The sequence below is a fragment of the Mobula birostris genome, chromosome 19 (genome assembly GCF_030028105.1).
Source record: "Mobula birostris isolate sMobBir1 chromosome 19, sMobBir1.hap1, whole genome shotgun sequence".
Taxonomy (NCBI): Eukaryota; Metazoa; Chordata; class Chondrichthyes; order Myliobatiformes; family Myliobatidae; genus Mobula; species Mobula birostris.
The window spans coordinates 54,264,216-54,279,024 of record NC_092388.1 but is presented as its reverse complement, the minus strand read 5'-3'; the positions used below and the strand labels follow the sequence as shown (position 1 = coordinate 54,279,024).

The window sequence follows — 14,809 nt, the reverse complement described above, 5'->3', positions numbered from 1 at the left end:
GTGGTGTCTGTATAAGGTTTGGGGTGCACGGTGTCTTGTAGGTACATACATTGGTGGGTACGGGGTCAATAGTCACCACGGAGTGTTCAGGGTAGGGGCCCGGAGCTCCTGCGGGCGCCAGGTCGCGGATGGAGACCGTGTCCTCCCGCCCATCAGGTAAAACCACGTAGGCATACTGGGGGTTCGCATGAAGTAAGTGAACCCTCTCGACCATCGGGGAGTATTTATTGCTCCTCGCATGTTTCCGAAGCAGCACTGGCCCCGGGGACGTCAGCCAAGTTGGTAGGGTGGTTCCAGTGGTCGATTTTCTGGGAAACGAAAAGAGCCGCTCATGAGGGGTGGCATTGGTGGCCGTGCATAACAGGGAGCGGATGGAGTGGAGTGCCTCGGGAAGGACCTCCTGCCAGCGAGAGACCGGCAGTCCCTTTGACCTGAGGGCTAAGAGTGTGGCTTTCCACACTGTGCCATTCTCCTTCTCTACCTGTCCATTCCCCCGGGGATTATAGCTTGTGGTCCTACTGGTTGCAATTCCCCTAGCCCGTAGATATTGGCGCAGCTCGTCACTCATAAACGAGGACCCTCTGTCACTGTGGATATAGCATGGGTATCCGAACGGAGTGAAGAGCTTGCGCAGGGCTTTTATAACTGACGTGGTAGTGGTGCTGGGGCAGGGGATGGCAAAGGGGAATCGCGAGTACTCGTCAATTACGTTAAGAAAGTACACATTGCAGTCGGTGGAGGGAAGGGGGCCCTTAAAGTCAACACTCAGTCTCTCAAAGGGGCGGGTGGCCTTGATGAGTGGTGCCTTTTCGGGTCGGTAGAAGCGCGGTTTGCACTCTGCGCAGACTTGGCAGTCCCTGGTCATCATCCTGATCTCCTCAAGGGAGTAAGGCAGGTTCCGGGCTTTCACGAACTGGAAAAGCCGGGTGACTCCCGGGTGGCAAAGGTCTACATGTAGGGCATACAACCGGTTGATCTGCGCGCTGGCGCATGTTCCCCGGGATAGGGCATCAGAGGGCTCGTTGAGCTTCCCAGGCCTGTACATGATGTCATAGTTGTAGGTGGAGAGTTTGGTTCTCCACCTCAGAATTTTATCATTTTTGATTTTGCTCCGCTGCTGATTATTAAACATGAACGCGACTGAGCGCTGGTCAGTTAGCAGGGTGAACCTTTTGCCGGCAAGATAGTGCCTCCAGTGTCTTATAGCTTCCACTATGGCCTGGGCCTCTTTCTCTACTGCAGAGTGCCGAATTTCAGGGCCTTGAAGGGTACGGGAGAAGAACGCCACTGGTCTTCCTGCCTGGTTGAGGGTAGCAGCCAGCGCAAAGTCGGAGGCGTCACTCTCTACTTGGAAGGGAATGGCCTCATCCACCGCATGCATTGCTGCTTTGGCAATGTCCCCTTTTATGCGGTTGAAGGCCGTGTGGGCCTCGGCAAAGAGGGGGAATGTGGTGGACTTGACCGGGGGCGGGCCTTGTCTGCATAGTTAGAGACCCATTGGGCGTAATGTGAAAAGAAGCCCAGGCACCTTTTGAGGGCCCTGAGGGTATTGGGAAGAGGGAGTTCCAACAGGGGGCGCATACGGTCGGGGTCAGGGCCAATGACTCCATTCTCCACGACACACCCAAGGATAGCAAGTCGGGTGGTCCCAAATACACACTTGTCCTTGTTATAGGTGAGGTTGAGAGATTTGGCCGCTTGGAGAAATTTTTGGAGGTTGTTGTCGTGATCCTGCTGGTCGTGACCGCAGATGGTGATGTTATCCAGGTATGGGAACGTGGCCTTCAGTTGGTACTGGTCCACCATCCGGTCCATTGCCCTCTGGAAGACAGATACACCATTCGTGACACCAAAGGGGACACGCAGGAATTGATAAAAGCCTGCCGTCCGCCTCGAAGGCAGTGTAAGAGCGGTCCTCCCGGTGGATGGGGAGCTGATGGTAAGCGGATTTTAGGTCTATGGTTGAGTACACCTTGTACTGTGCTATCTGATTGACCATATCCGTGATGCGGGGTAGAGGGTACGCGTCGAGCTGCGTGAACCTATTGATGGTCTGGCTATAGTCCACGACCATCCTAGTCTTCTCCCCGTTCCGAACAACCACCACCTGCGCCCTCCAAGGACTTGTGCTTGCCTCAATGACCCCCTCCCTGAGCAGCCGCTGCACCTCCGACTTAATGAAAGCTCTGTCCCCCGCGCTGTACCTCCTGCTTTTAGCTGCCACAGGTTTACAGTCGGGGCTCAGGTTGGCGAAGAGCGGTGGGGGAGGCCACAAGTGGTGTCGGTAGTGTGGCAGTTGGCATGATGTTGGGTGGGATGCGCGGGTCGGTGTGTGTGTGTGGTCAGTAGCGGGGTACGTGACATATCTCTACAAAACAGGGGATTTATGACAGTAATTGGCAGGAGGGGCCCATCATACTTCATTGTCACGCTTTTCAGGTGGCTCTGGAAGTCCAACCCCAACAGCACAGGGGCACACAGTTGAGGCAAGACCAGTAACTTAAAGTCCCGATATTCTGTGCCCTGCACCACTAGCATCGCTACACAACCCCCCTGGATGTCTGTTGTATGCGACCCGGAGGCCATGGTGACCCTCTGACTTACCGGCCGTATCATGAGTCCACAGTGCCGCACCATGGCCGGGTGGATAAAACTCTCCATGCTGCCTGTGTCAAACAGGCAGCTTGTCCTGTGCCCCTCCACCAGGATGTCCATCATTGACCTTGCGAGCTGGTGGGGAGCGCTTTGGTCGAGGGTCACGGAAGCCAGGGTGGGGTCGCTGTCTTGGTCCAGCGCGGTGGGGTGGCCTGTGAGCACCCTTTGGTCGTAGGCGGTGGGAGGTGGCGCCGACCAAGATGGCCCATGTCTCGCACGTGGTGGTGGCGTGCAGGGAAGATGGCAGCAGAGAAGATGGTGGCTCCCATGTCTCGCACGTGGTGGCAGTGTGCAGGGAAGATGGCGACCCCCACGTCTCGCACGTGGCGCTGCTCGATCCTGCTCGCGGTTTTGACTTACAGACCTTGGCGAAGTGGCCCTTCTTTCCGCAGCTGGAACAGGTAGCTTGTCGGGCCGGGCAGCGTTTCCCGGGGTGCTTCTCCAGTCCGCAGATGTAGCACTTCGCGGACTCACGACTGGCTGCAGCCGAGGTCGATTCGCCGGCGAGTTGCAGGGTCTGCGGCGCCCACGAGGCCATCGGGGGATCGCGTGCCTGGAGAGCCTCGGAGTTATGCAGAGCGGCCTCCAATGTATCAGCCAGCTCGATCGCCGAACTTAGGGTAAGATCGGCTTTTTCCAGCAGCCGCTGGCGCACGTACACTGACCTGGTTCCCGTGACGAAGGCGTCTCTCACTAGGAGTTCTGCATGCTGCACCGCTGTCAGCTCCTGGCAATTGCAGACCCGCACGAGTGTCTGTAGGGCCCGGACAAACTCAGCACTCGATTCCCCAGACCGTTGTTGTCGTGTCGCTAAGCGATGCCGAGCATAGACGCTGTTTATCGGCCCCAGGTATTGTCTTTTGAGTGCGTTCATCGCGCCGTTGTAGTTCGGCTGGTCTCTGATCAGCGAATAAACCCGTGGACTGACCCTGGAGAGTAGAACTCTGCGCTTCGCTACGGGGTCGGTCACTTTAATCTCCTCTAGATACGCTTCGAAGCAGGCCAGCCAGAGTTCGAAAGCGTTTCCAGCGTCAGGCATTTGCGGATCGAGGTCTAATTTGTCTGGTCTCAGAGCCTGTTCCATGTTTTAAAATGTACAGCGAATAAAATTGAAGCACCTTCAATTACTCCAAAAGACTGAGGTTTGGTAAAATACAGAAAGGCTTTTATTCGCTGTACAATACGACCTCCACAGTGAGTGTCTGCCCCCAGACTGAGGGGGAGGGGCAAGGCAAACATCTTTATACAGGACTCTGTGGGAGGAGCCACAGGGGCAGTCAGCAGAGGTGTGTGTCCAGACAGGTAACCGAGTTACAACATATATACATGGTTTACCACAGGAAGCAGGCCTCAAGAAGCTACAATGGCCCCACTGAGCAAAGACCTTCAGTGTGGACTGAGCATGAAGAGAGAGGAGGGAAAAAGAACTTCTTCCTAAGATGAATGCAGTCATCTGTGACTAGTGGATGTCAACTTTAAAGCAGAGCTTTGGTTCCATAAAGGATTTCTGCTATTACTGACCTTCTAAAACAGGATCACTGCTCCCCATCTTCTCCATGCTGAGCTCAATCAAGTTTTCTAGCACACAGGTCTGTTGAGAAATCTTTTCCAGGAGACTATCCCGAATGACTGGATATTCCTCAAATGATAGAAGTTGCTGTTAAGTGCAAGAATATTGTTAAAATTACTTTGTTTATTTTAATTAACCCTGATTATAATGAGGTGTATTAATGCTCCTCCAAAATTGGAATATCTTCTTTAATAGTGTAACAGCAAGTGACATATTATAGTGCATATTTCCACTAATTCTAATAGTTATATGTTAATTCTTTCCTTCATGGATTACTTCATTTCTTTCCCTCACTGGAAAATTCAGCAAAGCTGATCCAGCTTTAGTGTTTAGCTGGACACCTAATCCCCATAAGGCTTTGCATAGGTGCCTGCAGTAATTTTACATCTAATGTGTTAGTGGCTGTCTTATGCTTTTAGATGTAAGGTCCATACCTCAGAAGCTGTGTCCCTGTCAGTTATCATCATGTGTTGATGAACTATCTAAAGTATAAGGACAGAGCCTGCTGATTCACACCAACAAAGCTTTGTTGCCATATTTAGTTAGTAGTTATTTAGAATCGTAGTGTTATGGAGCTGTGTAGCACAGAACTGGACCCTTTTGGTTAACTTGTCTGAGCCGATTGTGATACAGTCACTTGTACAAAACCTGGATAACTTTGATCAATAGCTTGAAGGAAAATCTAGGGATAATGACTTTCCACTCCATTCCACTCTAGTCAACTGGGACTAGCAAGCCAGGACTGGCATGCCTATGTAGTCATGTGAGGAAGCTATCGGTACCTTTCCATATACTTCATCAGTAGAGCCCGGCGGAGCAGCTCCAATTTATTCAAATTTCCTAGCATCTACCCTGTGGATCCAGTGCCAGACTCTGTAGGAATAGTAGGACAGAGGGAAGAAAGGAAGATGGCGAGCATGTTCTTTTTTAATGACCTGTGTTTTGTCTGCTTTCTCTTTAATGTTTTAGTTGATTTTGTTATTTTATCTTATTTAAGTAACTTGATGATTTTCAACACAAAATAATCTGCAGATGTCCTGACGAAGGGTTCCGGCCCGAAACATCGACCGATCTTTTCCACGGATGTTGCCCGACCTGCTGAGTTCCTCCAGCCCGTTGTGAGTGTCGATGATTTTCAATTTTTCATTTTCATTTTAATGCAAATTCAGAAACATTCAAACTGTGCCAGCAGCATTGTTAGCCAGCAAATCTGGTGCTAAGGTTTTACCAGCTGTCAAAGCCTTTCAGTGGAGGTTTGGGGCCAAGCTCTTCCATTACATTGTCCAAAGATGAGACAACACTGGGGGCTTTAAGCTGGAGGAACTTCAGGTCACCAAGGGAGGCCTTTCACACCTTGGTCAGATAGGTTAGAGGTGGACAACACACACAAAATGCTGGAGGAACTTAGCAGGCTAGGCAGCATCTATGGAAAAAAGTACAGTAGACGTTTCGGGCTGAAATGTCGACTGTACTTTTTCCATAGATGGTGCCTGGCCTGCTGAGTTCCTCCAGCATTTTGTGTGTGTTGCTTGGATTTCCAGCACCTGCAGATTTTCTCTTGTTTGTGGATCAGAGGTAGCATATGCACAGGCAGGGTAGATCTCAGCTACAGTTGTTTAGTTAAAACATCAAAAGCCCCATCAAATACCAATTAATAAATGAAGTGATTGCATTACCTGGAACAGATGTTCAGAGTGCTGTAGGTGCTTAATGATAATGAGATCAAGAGATTCATTGCCCGTGGTCAGTGGTAATGGACTTCCTGCAACACTAGTGCCAACTCCAGTGTCTTCTGTCAACGCCTCACTGAGGTGACCTCTGGCTTCCGGATGCACTGGCCTGACGTCATTGAAAACAAAGAAAACTAATTGCATAACTTATACTCTTTAAATTATGCATTATAGAAGGTAAAATACAACCTTTGATATAAAGAGACATCAACAAACACCACTGTGAAAATAAGAAATTGAAGCAGGAGTAAGCTTTACAGTGACTCAAACCTGCTCCCCCATTTAATGAGGTCGTGTCTCATCTAACTTTATATTTCCATCAGATATCCATATCTCTGGAGTCCCTTAGAGTCCAAACATCTATTTTTTTCTGTTGAATGTACTTATCGACATCTGAGCAGCACAATCCTTGTTGGTAAATAATTCCTAATACTTACAAATCGCCAAACAAAATTGTTCTTTACAGTTCAGATGTAGAAGAGCTGTTTCTAATTGTGAGATCATGTACCCTTACTCTAGATACTTCATCCTGACAAAACTGTCTGCCAGTGCTCTACTTTCAATCCTTCACATGCATCAACAGACCCAACTCTCATTCTTCTAAACTCTGGAAGGTGCAGACGGGCCTCATATGTCAATCCCCTCTTCCCAAAAATCAGTGAGCAAGCACTGCATTTTCTCCAAGACAAGCCTGTCTATGCAGTTAAATAATTGTACAGTCACACAGCTTTGTACTTTGAAGAATCCAAAATCTATGAAAAATAGCATGAATGCAAATGCATCTGAAAGTTTGTGGTTTTCATTACAGATTTTATAATGTTTCTGATGTATCAAGCATAGGGGCACAGGGTCATTCACTGTCACTCACATCCAACAATGCACCACTCCCAAGATCTGTATTGGCACTGGTGTGGCTACCCAAATGCAACTACTCAATAGTGCTATTGAGGAAAAATAATTATTCTCTATGTCTCACACTTCGAACTTCTGTTCTCAAATTTTCCTGTCTTTAATCTTGCTGTGTTCTTGTCCTTTATAGCACACCTCAAATTTTAATTTTACGTCTCACTTTGGAGAAGTAATTCTGAATGATATAATTGTACTGTCCAGTGGTGACTTGGTTGCAAACACGATAATCTTAGTAGGAACACAATATAAGCAAGTATATAACATACTGTAAGTGAATTCTTAAATTCCTTTCAAGTAAAACATTGTGAATGGGCAATAATACTCTATCCTTCATTTAAAACCAAAGCAGGCCATGCCGACCATTCTTTCAATGTATAAATTGGTATTTTTAGTTTTAATTCCCCATGTTAATTGTATATATGAAATGTTTTTGTTTGTCAGATAATGATATTGGGCCAATAACCAGATGATTATGGTTACGGAGCTGTGTCTATCAGAGGGGTAGGTCAGCATTCCTAATGTGGCCTTGGGAGGGAGCCCTTGTCTCACATGGACTGGTTCAGAATGGAGCCAAACATTCCCACTCAGGTTTCAATCCTCAGTGCTGATCAGAACATTTTTCTAATGGAAAGTCTTGACTTTGAGAGTGGGGATAGACATTTAGAAGTCAAAACAAGATTAATTTTAAACCATCTCACAAGAAATTTCTTAGGGATAATCAAGCAGTAACTTTGCAAACCATAAAGTTTATCAATGACTTGCTCATTTTACATTGGACTCCTTTGCTAAGGGAACCTGCAAAAGGGTCTATTTCATAGTGTGAATACTTTAGGTAATCTTAATTATTGCATAATTAGCACTACAAAATCTTATGGAAATTATTGCATGTTTAAACATCACGATGGTCTAGCACTAGGTAGAAAGAAACCTCCCAGATAAGGGTATGGGTAACATTTAACATGCAGTTAAGCACTAAAGTGAGTGAGCTTCTGTTTAAGTCTTGGAACTTTAATTAATTTGCAAAGAATATTAAAGTAAAATGTTACTGTCTCTTCACTAACATCTCTTTGAGGAGAATGAATAATGGAGACTTGTAACCAGGTCCTAGAGAATGCACTGAGAGAAGTACGACTGTAAGGAAACAGATCCAGACCTTTGCCCAGTCTAGACGTAATCTCTGACATTTGCACATTTTATAACCATGACCTTTCATTCAAAGGTTCTATTAAAACTCTCAGGTCCGGTCCTGACATGATATTGGACCAAATTATTATAAGGAATAATTTAAAAAGTTCATATCAAATAATAATTGCTAAAAATATATTTAAGTTTAAGTCATACATCAGTATCTGTCGGATTTCAATTGCCCAATAGTTGTCCCACTTGAGAGCAGGTAAAATACCTCATGATAAAAGCTGAAGAGCAGGGATTTCTCCGAATATCCTTGCCAACATTCAATCAAACTATTTAAAAGAACAGAGTAATTGATCATGCATTTCAATTCTTCCTCTGGGACCTCTCTTTGTACATAAACCATGATTCAAAATGAATTAGTTGAATACTCTGGAAGTATGAAAAGCATTTCCTAAATGGAATACCTTACTTCTTGAGTATTTTCAGCCTCTAATGCACCTCCATTTATCCTTTAATTTAGGCAAGGGTCTGTTAATCAGTTGAATGACTCAGGCTAAAGATCCCACAACATCTTTTGAGACCAATAATTACTCATTCTGCTCCTTAATAGGAACTCAAATGTTATTAAAAAAACAAATTTTATAATTGGAATTGAGGTTGCTCTCTGTGTTGGGTTAAGCAAAAAGAGAAGTTGCTTAAAGTGGAACGGAACTTAGGAAACAGAAGAGCATTGTTATGATGTGTTTCCCAAAGGTGCAAACCAGAACTCCATCAGGCAGTGGCTGAATGGGATGAGCAAACTAATGTCAGTATCCTGTCCTAGGCCAACATCTCCAGACATTGAGGTCATCCTTGCATTCAGTCAGCCATTTTGAACAGGCCATATTTTTTTTCTGCCTGCCTGACCCCAGACACTCTCTTCTGAGCTCTGCCATAGGAAGGGATGCCAGGTAGATAGAGGAAAAGATTCAAGGATGTATTTAAAATATCCTTGAAGGAATGTAATGAACTCACCATCCCAAGGAGCACTCAAATTAGTTTTTCATCAAATATTAAAACAATTCAACACCTCACTCAATCCTCATCTCCAATCACTCAATTAACTATAAAGAAAATCAAACTAAAGTGACATCATCCTTTTGCTTATTGAGAAGGAGGTAAACAATTCTGATACCCCTGAATTCGTTTCTCAGGAACTTACACAGTGTTCTTCTGAGGCTCAACCTCGGAGCATTCAGATCCATCAGCTTCTTCACCGCCGCCATCATCCTCCAGGTCTGAGGTGTTCAGGAAATCAAAGCTTTCCAGAGCACTTTCAACTGTGAGACTCACGCTGGACACTCTGCTTCGAGTAGCACTTGGCTTGCACTGCAGGCAGAATACATCAGAGAAGTTCATGGAACCAAACTCTGAGAATGTCAGCTAAGATGGAAAGCGAGTAAACACTGTATTGTTGTGAGAAACAGAATAGGGAGAACTAAAAACAGGGCTAGAAGTGCAGTGGATCTCCCATGGAAAAGTACACAAAGAAATGGAGCTGTTTGGTGTATCACAGTATGCAGTACAATGGATACTGAACTAGTAATCCTATGTTTTTCTCATTTTATTTAACCTGCCCTTTCTAAGAGATACACTGGCATTGGCCTCTTAAATTGTGAATAATTCTTGGGTGAAAGAAGTGAGAGATATTTAACCTTCTAATGACTGAACTTAGAGAACATCAAACATTTTCTTCAAAGGACTCTTCCTTGTCCAGAGAAATAAGATGAAATATTTTTTAACATTTAGGACTGAATGCTGCAAGATCAGATTTGCGGCATTGCAAACTTCCTGGTTATCTGAAATAGGTTATTATGTGCTCCACAGTCATTTGAACTGAATCTTAGATCCAGGTATGAGTGCTTAGACATCTGCCATTTTGAATCCAGCTTGTCCTCATGAACTCATCTTTGGAGGCAAGAGATTGCACTTTATGAGACTCAGCTGTTGACGCTCAGAACTATCTAACTCAGCAAATTCCGCATTTAGGGACAGTCATTTTTAAACAGGCATTTTGGATAACTTGCAAAACTAGATTTTTCACTGTGGGGCAATATGGTAAAATGTTGGCTAGCATAACACGATTACAATGCCAGTGACCCAGGTTCAATTCTTCCACTGTTTGTAAGGAGTTCGTACATTCTCCCTGTGATCGATGGGTTTCCTCCTCATGCTCCCAAAGACGTGTGGATTAGTAGGTTAATTGGTCACATGCATGTAATTAAGCAACAAAGGTTCATTGGGCTGGAAGAACCTGTTACTGTGCAGCATCTGGATCTAAAATAAATTATAGATCAATGCCAGTACCAATACCAATTAATATACTGACCTTCAGCAGGTCCTCAATTCGTATGACTTCTTGATCCAAATCCAGAAGTTCTTTATATTGCTCTTTGTGCGGTTCCAGTGAAAGAAGAAGACCTTGTAGAGCTTCCTCCAGACTCATCCCTGAGGTGGACTGCATTCCTGCATAATCACTGGAGATGAAGCATTCGGAGTCCTGCCCCTCAGAAGCTAGCCCCATTTCTGCTGAAGTCAACCTCTTCACCAGTTGCTTGGTTAGATTACCTTCATAGGGATCCAGTTCCACTGGCTTTAGATCAGACATTTCATCTGAATCTTGAAGGATTGCCACTGTGACATTAGGTTCTAAAAATATATCACCGTCATGGTCTGACAGTGGTTGGTGGTGTTTCATTTGCAGAGGTGACATATCCCCAGTGTCTTTGATCTCTTCTACTGGCACTGATTCAGCTGAAGGCGAATCATCAATTCTCTCTATTGTATCTGTAGCTGCTGAGTCTTCATCTATTTGTGTTGCTGGTGACTGAGATTCTGAGTCTTCATCTTGAGTATCCGGTGGAATCAAAATAATTTCAGGGTTAGAGTAGACTCGACTAGTGGATGCCAGTTTGGGCTGATTGTCACAGTTGCCATTTGCAAGACAACAGTCTTTAAGAGAGATGGAGTTTTCACCAGTCAAGTTCCCTTCATCAAAGATACCATTTTCAAGCTGTGAAGACTAGAACAAAAAATACATATCTTAGAAATCTATTGACTGAAAGAGTTTATAGTAAATACTCTTCTACAAATAAGATGGCATCTTTGGCAAATTACCGATCAAATTGGACCATAAAACAGTGCATTAACATGGAAGATAAAAGGCTCCATGCTGCCAAAAACTTGATGGACAAATTCTTCTCTAAATGATTGTTGGAGGTACCACTGGAAAGTTTCATTGCATACAGTACTTTGACATTGTTAGGAATAGTAAGAGTTTCACGCCTGCCTTGTTTTGAATTCCTCTTGTGTTGTCAGGCAGTTTAAGCAAAGCTATTCCTTAATGTCAGCTGCTTTGTCACCTTTGCAGTAAGGTATGTTGAGCTCATGTTTACAGTCTGGTCTGGGTGAACCTGAAATTATTTTCCATTGGTCACTATTATGCCAATTGACCACAAAGAGCCACTGGGAATAGAATCAAATGCCTAATCTTCCAAGTTTATAGACCATGTTTACATCAATGGGAATGAAAATCCCGAGAGATGCATTATAGGCAGTTTATTGATAGGGCTGGCCATACTCTCCAAATCAGAATTACCACTGGTATTTCTTAGGCAAAAAAAGAACGTGATAAGCACTGAAAAGGAAAATCCATTTTGATAGCTAATATTGAGCTGCCTTTACACGTTAGTTCTAAAATTCTAGTGAGGAACTGATATTAAAAGACAAAATAATGATGCAATTACAACAGGCGTTGTCAAAATTCAGCAGGCAGCTAATGGAGGGGCCTTTCAATTGACAGGATATCATGAAAATGAATAATTAAAATTGGGAAGCAGATTAAATCTCCCTCAACTTTGCATCTGTTCAACATTCTGTTGTGAAAAGAATCAAGGGCTGGAGGACAGTAAGTCCACATCTCCCCCTCACTTCAGCTATTCAGATTTTCCGGCATGAGAGCTGAGGAACTGGTCCATGCACCAGTGTACACATAAGGAGGGCCATAACTCTTCCTGCTCAGTTTCCTGCAAGAACATCAGGGCTGGAGGGAGGCTGCTCAGGAGGAGCAATAGTGCCAGGCTCTATCAGATGCCAAAGCTGGAGAAAAACAGGCAGCGTTCTCAGAAGCTCTGAAAATCTGAAGCTCTATAGGCTCATCAAAGACCTTTAACAATACAGAGATCTTCTGGATGCTTTTCTGTTGCAAAATTAGATACTTATAATAGCAGCTAGATTTTCATTCCAGAAATCTGGTGCCAAGTCTTCACTGGGACCTGGCAACATCACACCTAAATGAATGAACACAGGTGGTTTCAGTTCATATTAGGTAGTAAAACTGATCATCCAACTAATCAGAGGAAATCAAAACCTATCCAGAACCTGATAGATCAAGAACATGTGAATTTAGTCATTAGGGAAAATCATGTGCTTATATCTGGACAAACATTTGCAGTTAGGTTTTTCACATCTATAGATGACCTGCAATGGTACTTGAAGGAATTTGTCTTTCCAGCTCAAGTTTTTGCTTCTTCACACTAACAGGTGGATGTGGAGCGGCACACACAAGAATTCTGGAGGATCAGCGGCAGCTGAGAGAGGAAAACACACACACATGCAGCTGGCAAAATCTCATTCGTGGAAAGAGATCACTCCCACAAAAGCGACTCACGTAGAGTTCCAGCCTTTCCCTAGGCCACAGCCTAAGTGACGGCAGGTCACTGAATGAGCGGCTCCGTTGCAGTTTGTCAAAGAATGTGTCCCGCAGAGCATCTATAAATGACAGCCGCAGTCTGTTTGCTGGCGGCTTCAGGCATTTCTTGAATGTCAGAATTTAAAGAGTTAGTGCATGTCGTAGACGCTTAATGGAAGAAGCTGAACACTTCAACATGTCCCATGTTCGATCTATATAAGAATCGAAGTCATAGCTGCAGGAGAAGGCCATTTATAACGCTCATGCCTGCTCCGCCATTCAATAAGATCATGACTGATCTTTTGCCTCAGCATTACATTTCTGCATTAACTTCTTACTCCTCGATTCTCTCAATGTCTAAATGGCTGAGATAAAAAGCAATGAGCGTTCCTCATCTTCCATATACTGTACATTCAAATGCCATTTAGTGAGATTTATTGGCACACAGACTGTACTGCCAGAGTGATTGCTTTTCAGAAGGGCACCATTAGTTGATCATGACTTTGGAATTTCTGACACAGTGAAATATTACAAATAAATTTCTGCTCTTTGCTTTGCCTTTATCGGAGGGGGGGAAGTTCACAAACGCACGCAAGTCTCATAATTTAGGAATCCATCAAAGAGTCACATACTAAATTTGTAATTGTGTTCCTTCTGGAGTCCATAAATTCAGTGAAATCTCTAATCCTGCCAAATGAGATTTATCTTAAATAGTTTCAAGACAGGTTTCTCAAATTATGAGTATCTGCTCCTATTGTGAATCCTCATTCAAATGAAGATGCAGAGAGTGTTCTATCTTCTTCAGATACTTGCTGCTATAATAGAAATTTATCAAAAGGAGCAATACTATGGATCAGGTATCTTGACGTAGCTCTCAAATCATTGTGATCTAATCTCAGCTAGAATCTTACCAACAATTTTCCTTAAAAACTGAATAAAACCTAGTCAATTTGTTAGCACTCAGCAAAATACATCCGAATTTTACCTGTCATTTTCAACTTTCTATATCTTCACATCAAATTCCATTCATATATTCATGGAATAATGGGAATAATTCTCTATCTCTCTAGCAACACAATAAAGATACATGGTCCACTAACTCCACTGGGTAGTGAAAATTGGAGAGTCGTTCTGTGCCAATCAGAAGAAAAAGCAGCTACTCAGATCATAGACAGATTATGCAAACTAATTTCTTTACATCTTCTAGGTGAGTCCTCTGTCTAAGTACTAGCCAATCTTCTAGATGGCTTACCATTTGACTTTTCTCTTGAGCCCAACTATGGCTCCACAATAAAACATAATAATGCCAACAGCAGACTTGGTTCCTATATAGTCCAAAAAGATGCATACAGTAGAATTCCAATTAGAAATTAGAAACCCAGAATTACTTCCTAATATGAAAAGCCTGTCTCCCCTCCATGAACTCTATTTACACTTTTCTCTACCTTGGATAAGCAGCTAGCATAATCACAGACCCCTCCCACCCTGAACATTCTCTCTTCTCCGCACTTCCATTGGACAGAAGATACAAAAGCTTGAAAACACACTCCACCAGGCTGATGGATAGCTTCATCCCGCTGTAATGATATTCTTGAATGGACCTCTTGTCTGGTAAAGGCAAACTCTTGACCTCACAACCTACCTTGTCGTGGCACTTGACAAGTTGTGCATTATTGGTCACCTGAACTCTAACTGTAACACCATATTCTCCATCCTGTGCTGCTCATTCATTTATTTATTTATTGAGATACAATGTGGAATGGGCCCTTCTGACCCTTCGAACCACGTTGCTCAGCAACCCCTGATTTAATCCTAGCCTAATCATGGGGCAATTTACAATGCCCAATTAACCTATCTACAGGCAGTGGTGGGAATTGAACCCCAGTCACTGGTACTGTAAACCATTATGCTAACCACTATGCTACCGAGTCGTCTCAAATTATTATTGTATTGTATTTCCCCTGTACGACCTCATTGCACTTACATTTGGAAATTATTTGTGTGAATGGCATGCAGAACTGAATTTATCACTGTATCTCTAAGGTGGCAATAATAAACCATTTCAAATCAATTCAGTCGCTA

General features: G+C 44.0%; 1 protein-coding gene across 2 annotated transcripts in view; it reads right to left on the bottom strand.

Moving 5' to 3' along the window:
* Positions 1 to 14,809, bottom strand: part of ripor2 (RHO family interacting cell polarization regulator 2) — an 86,395-nt gene that overhangs the window by 14,179 nt on the left and 57,407 nt on the right. For both annotated transcript variants that reach the window (XM_072283617.1, XM_072283620.1), the window contains exons 13-16: positions 10,367 to 11,059; positions 9,200 to 9,366; positions 5,902 to 6,064; positions 4,177 to 4,312 (exon numbers count right to left, since the gene is read on the bottom strand). In XM_072283617.1, coding sequence (XP_072139718.1) covers positions 4,177 to 4,312; positions 5,902 to 6,064; positions 9,200 to 9,366; positions 10,367 to 11,059 — 1,159 coding nt within the window. The remainder of the gene's footprint in view (positions 1 to 4,176; positions 4,313 to 5,901; positions 6,065 to 9,199; positions 9,367 to 10,366; positions 11,060 to 14,809) is intronic.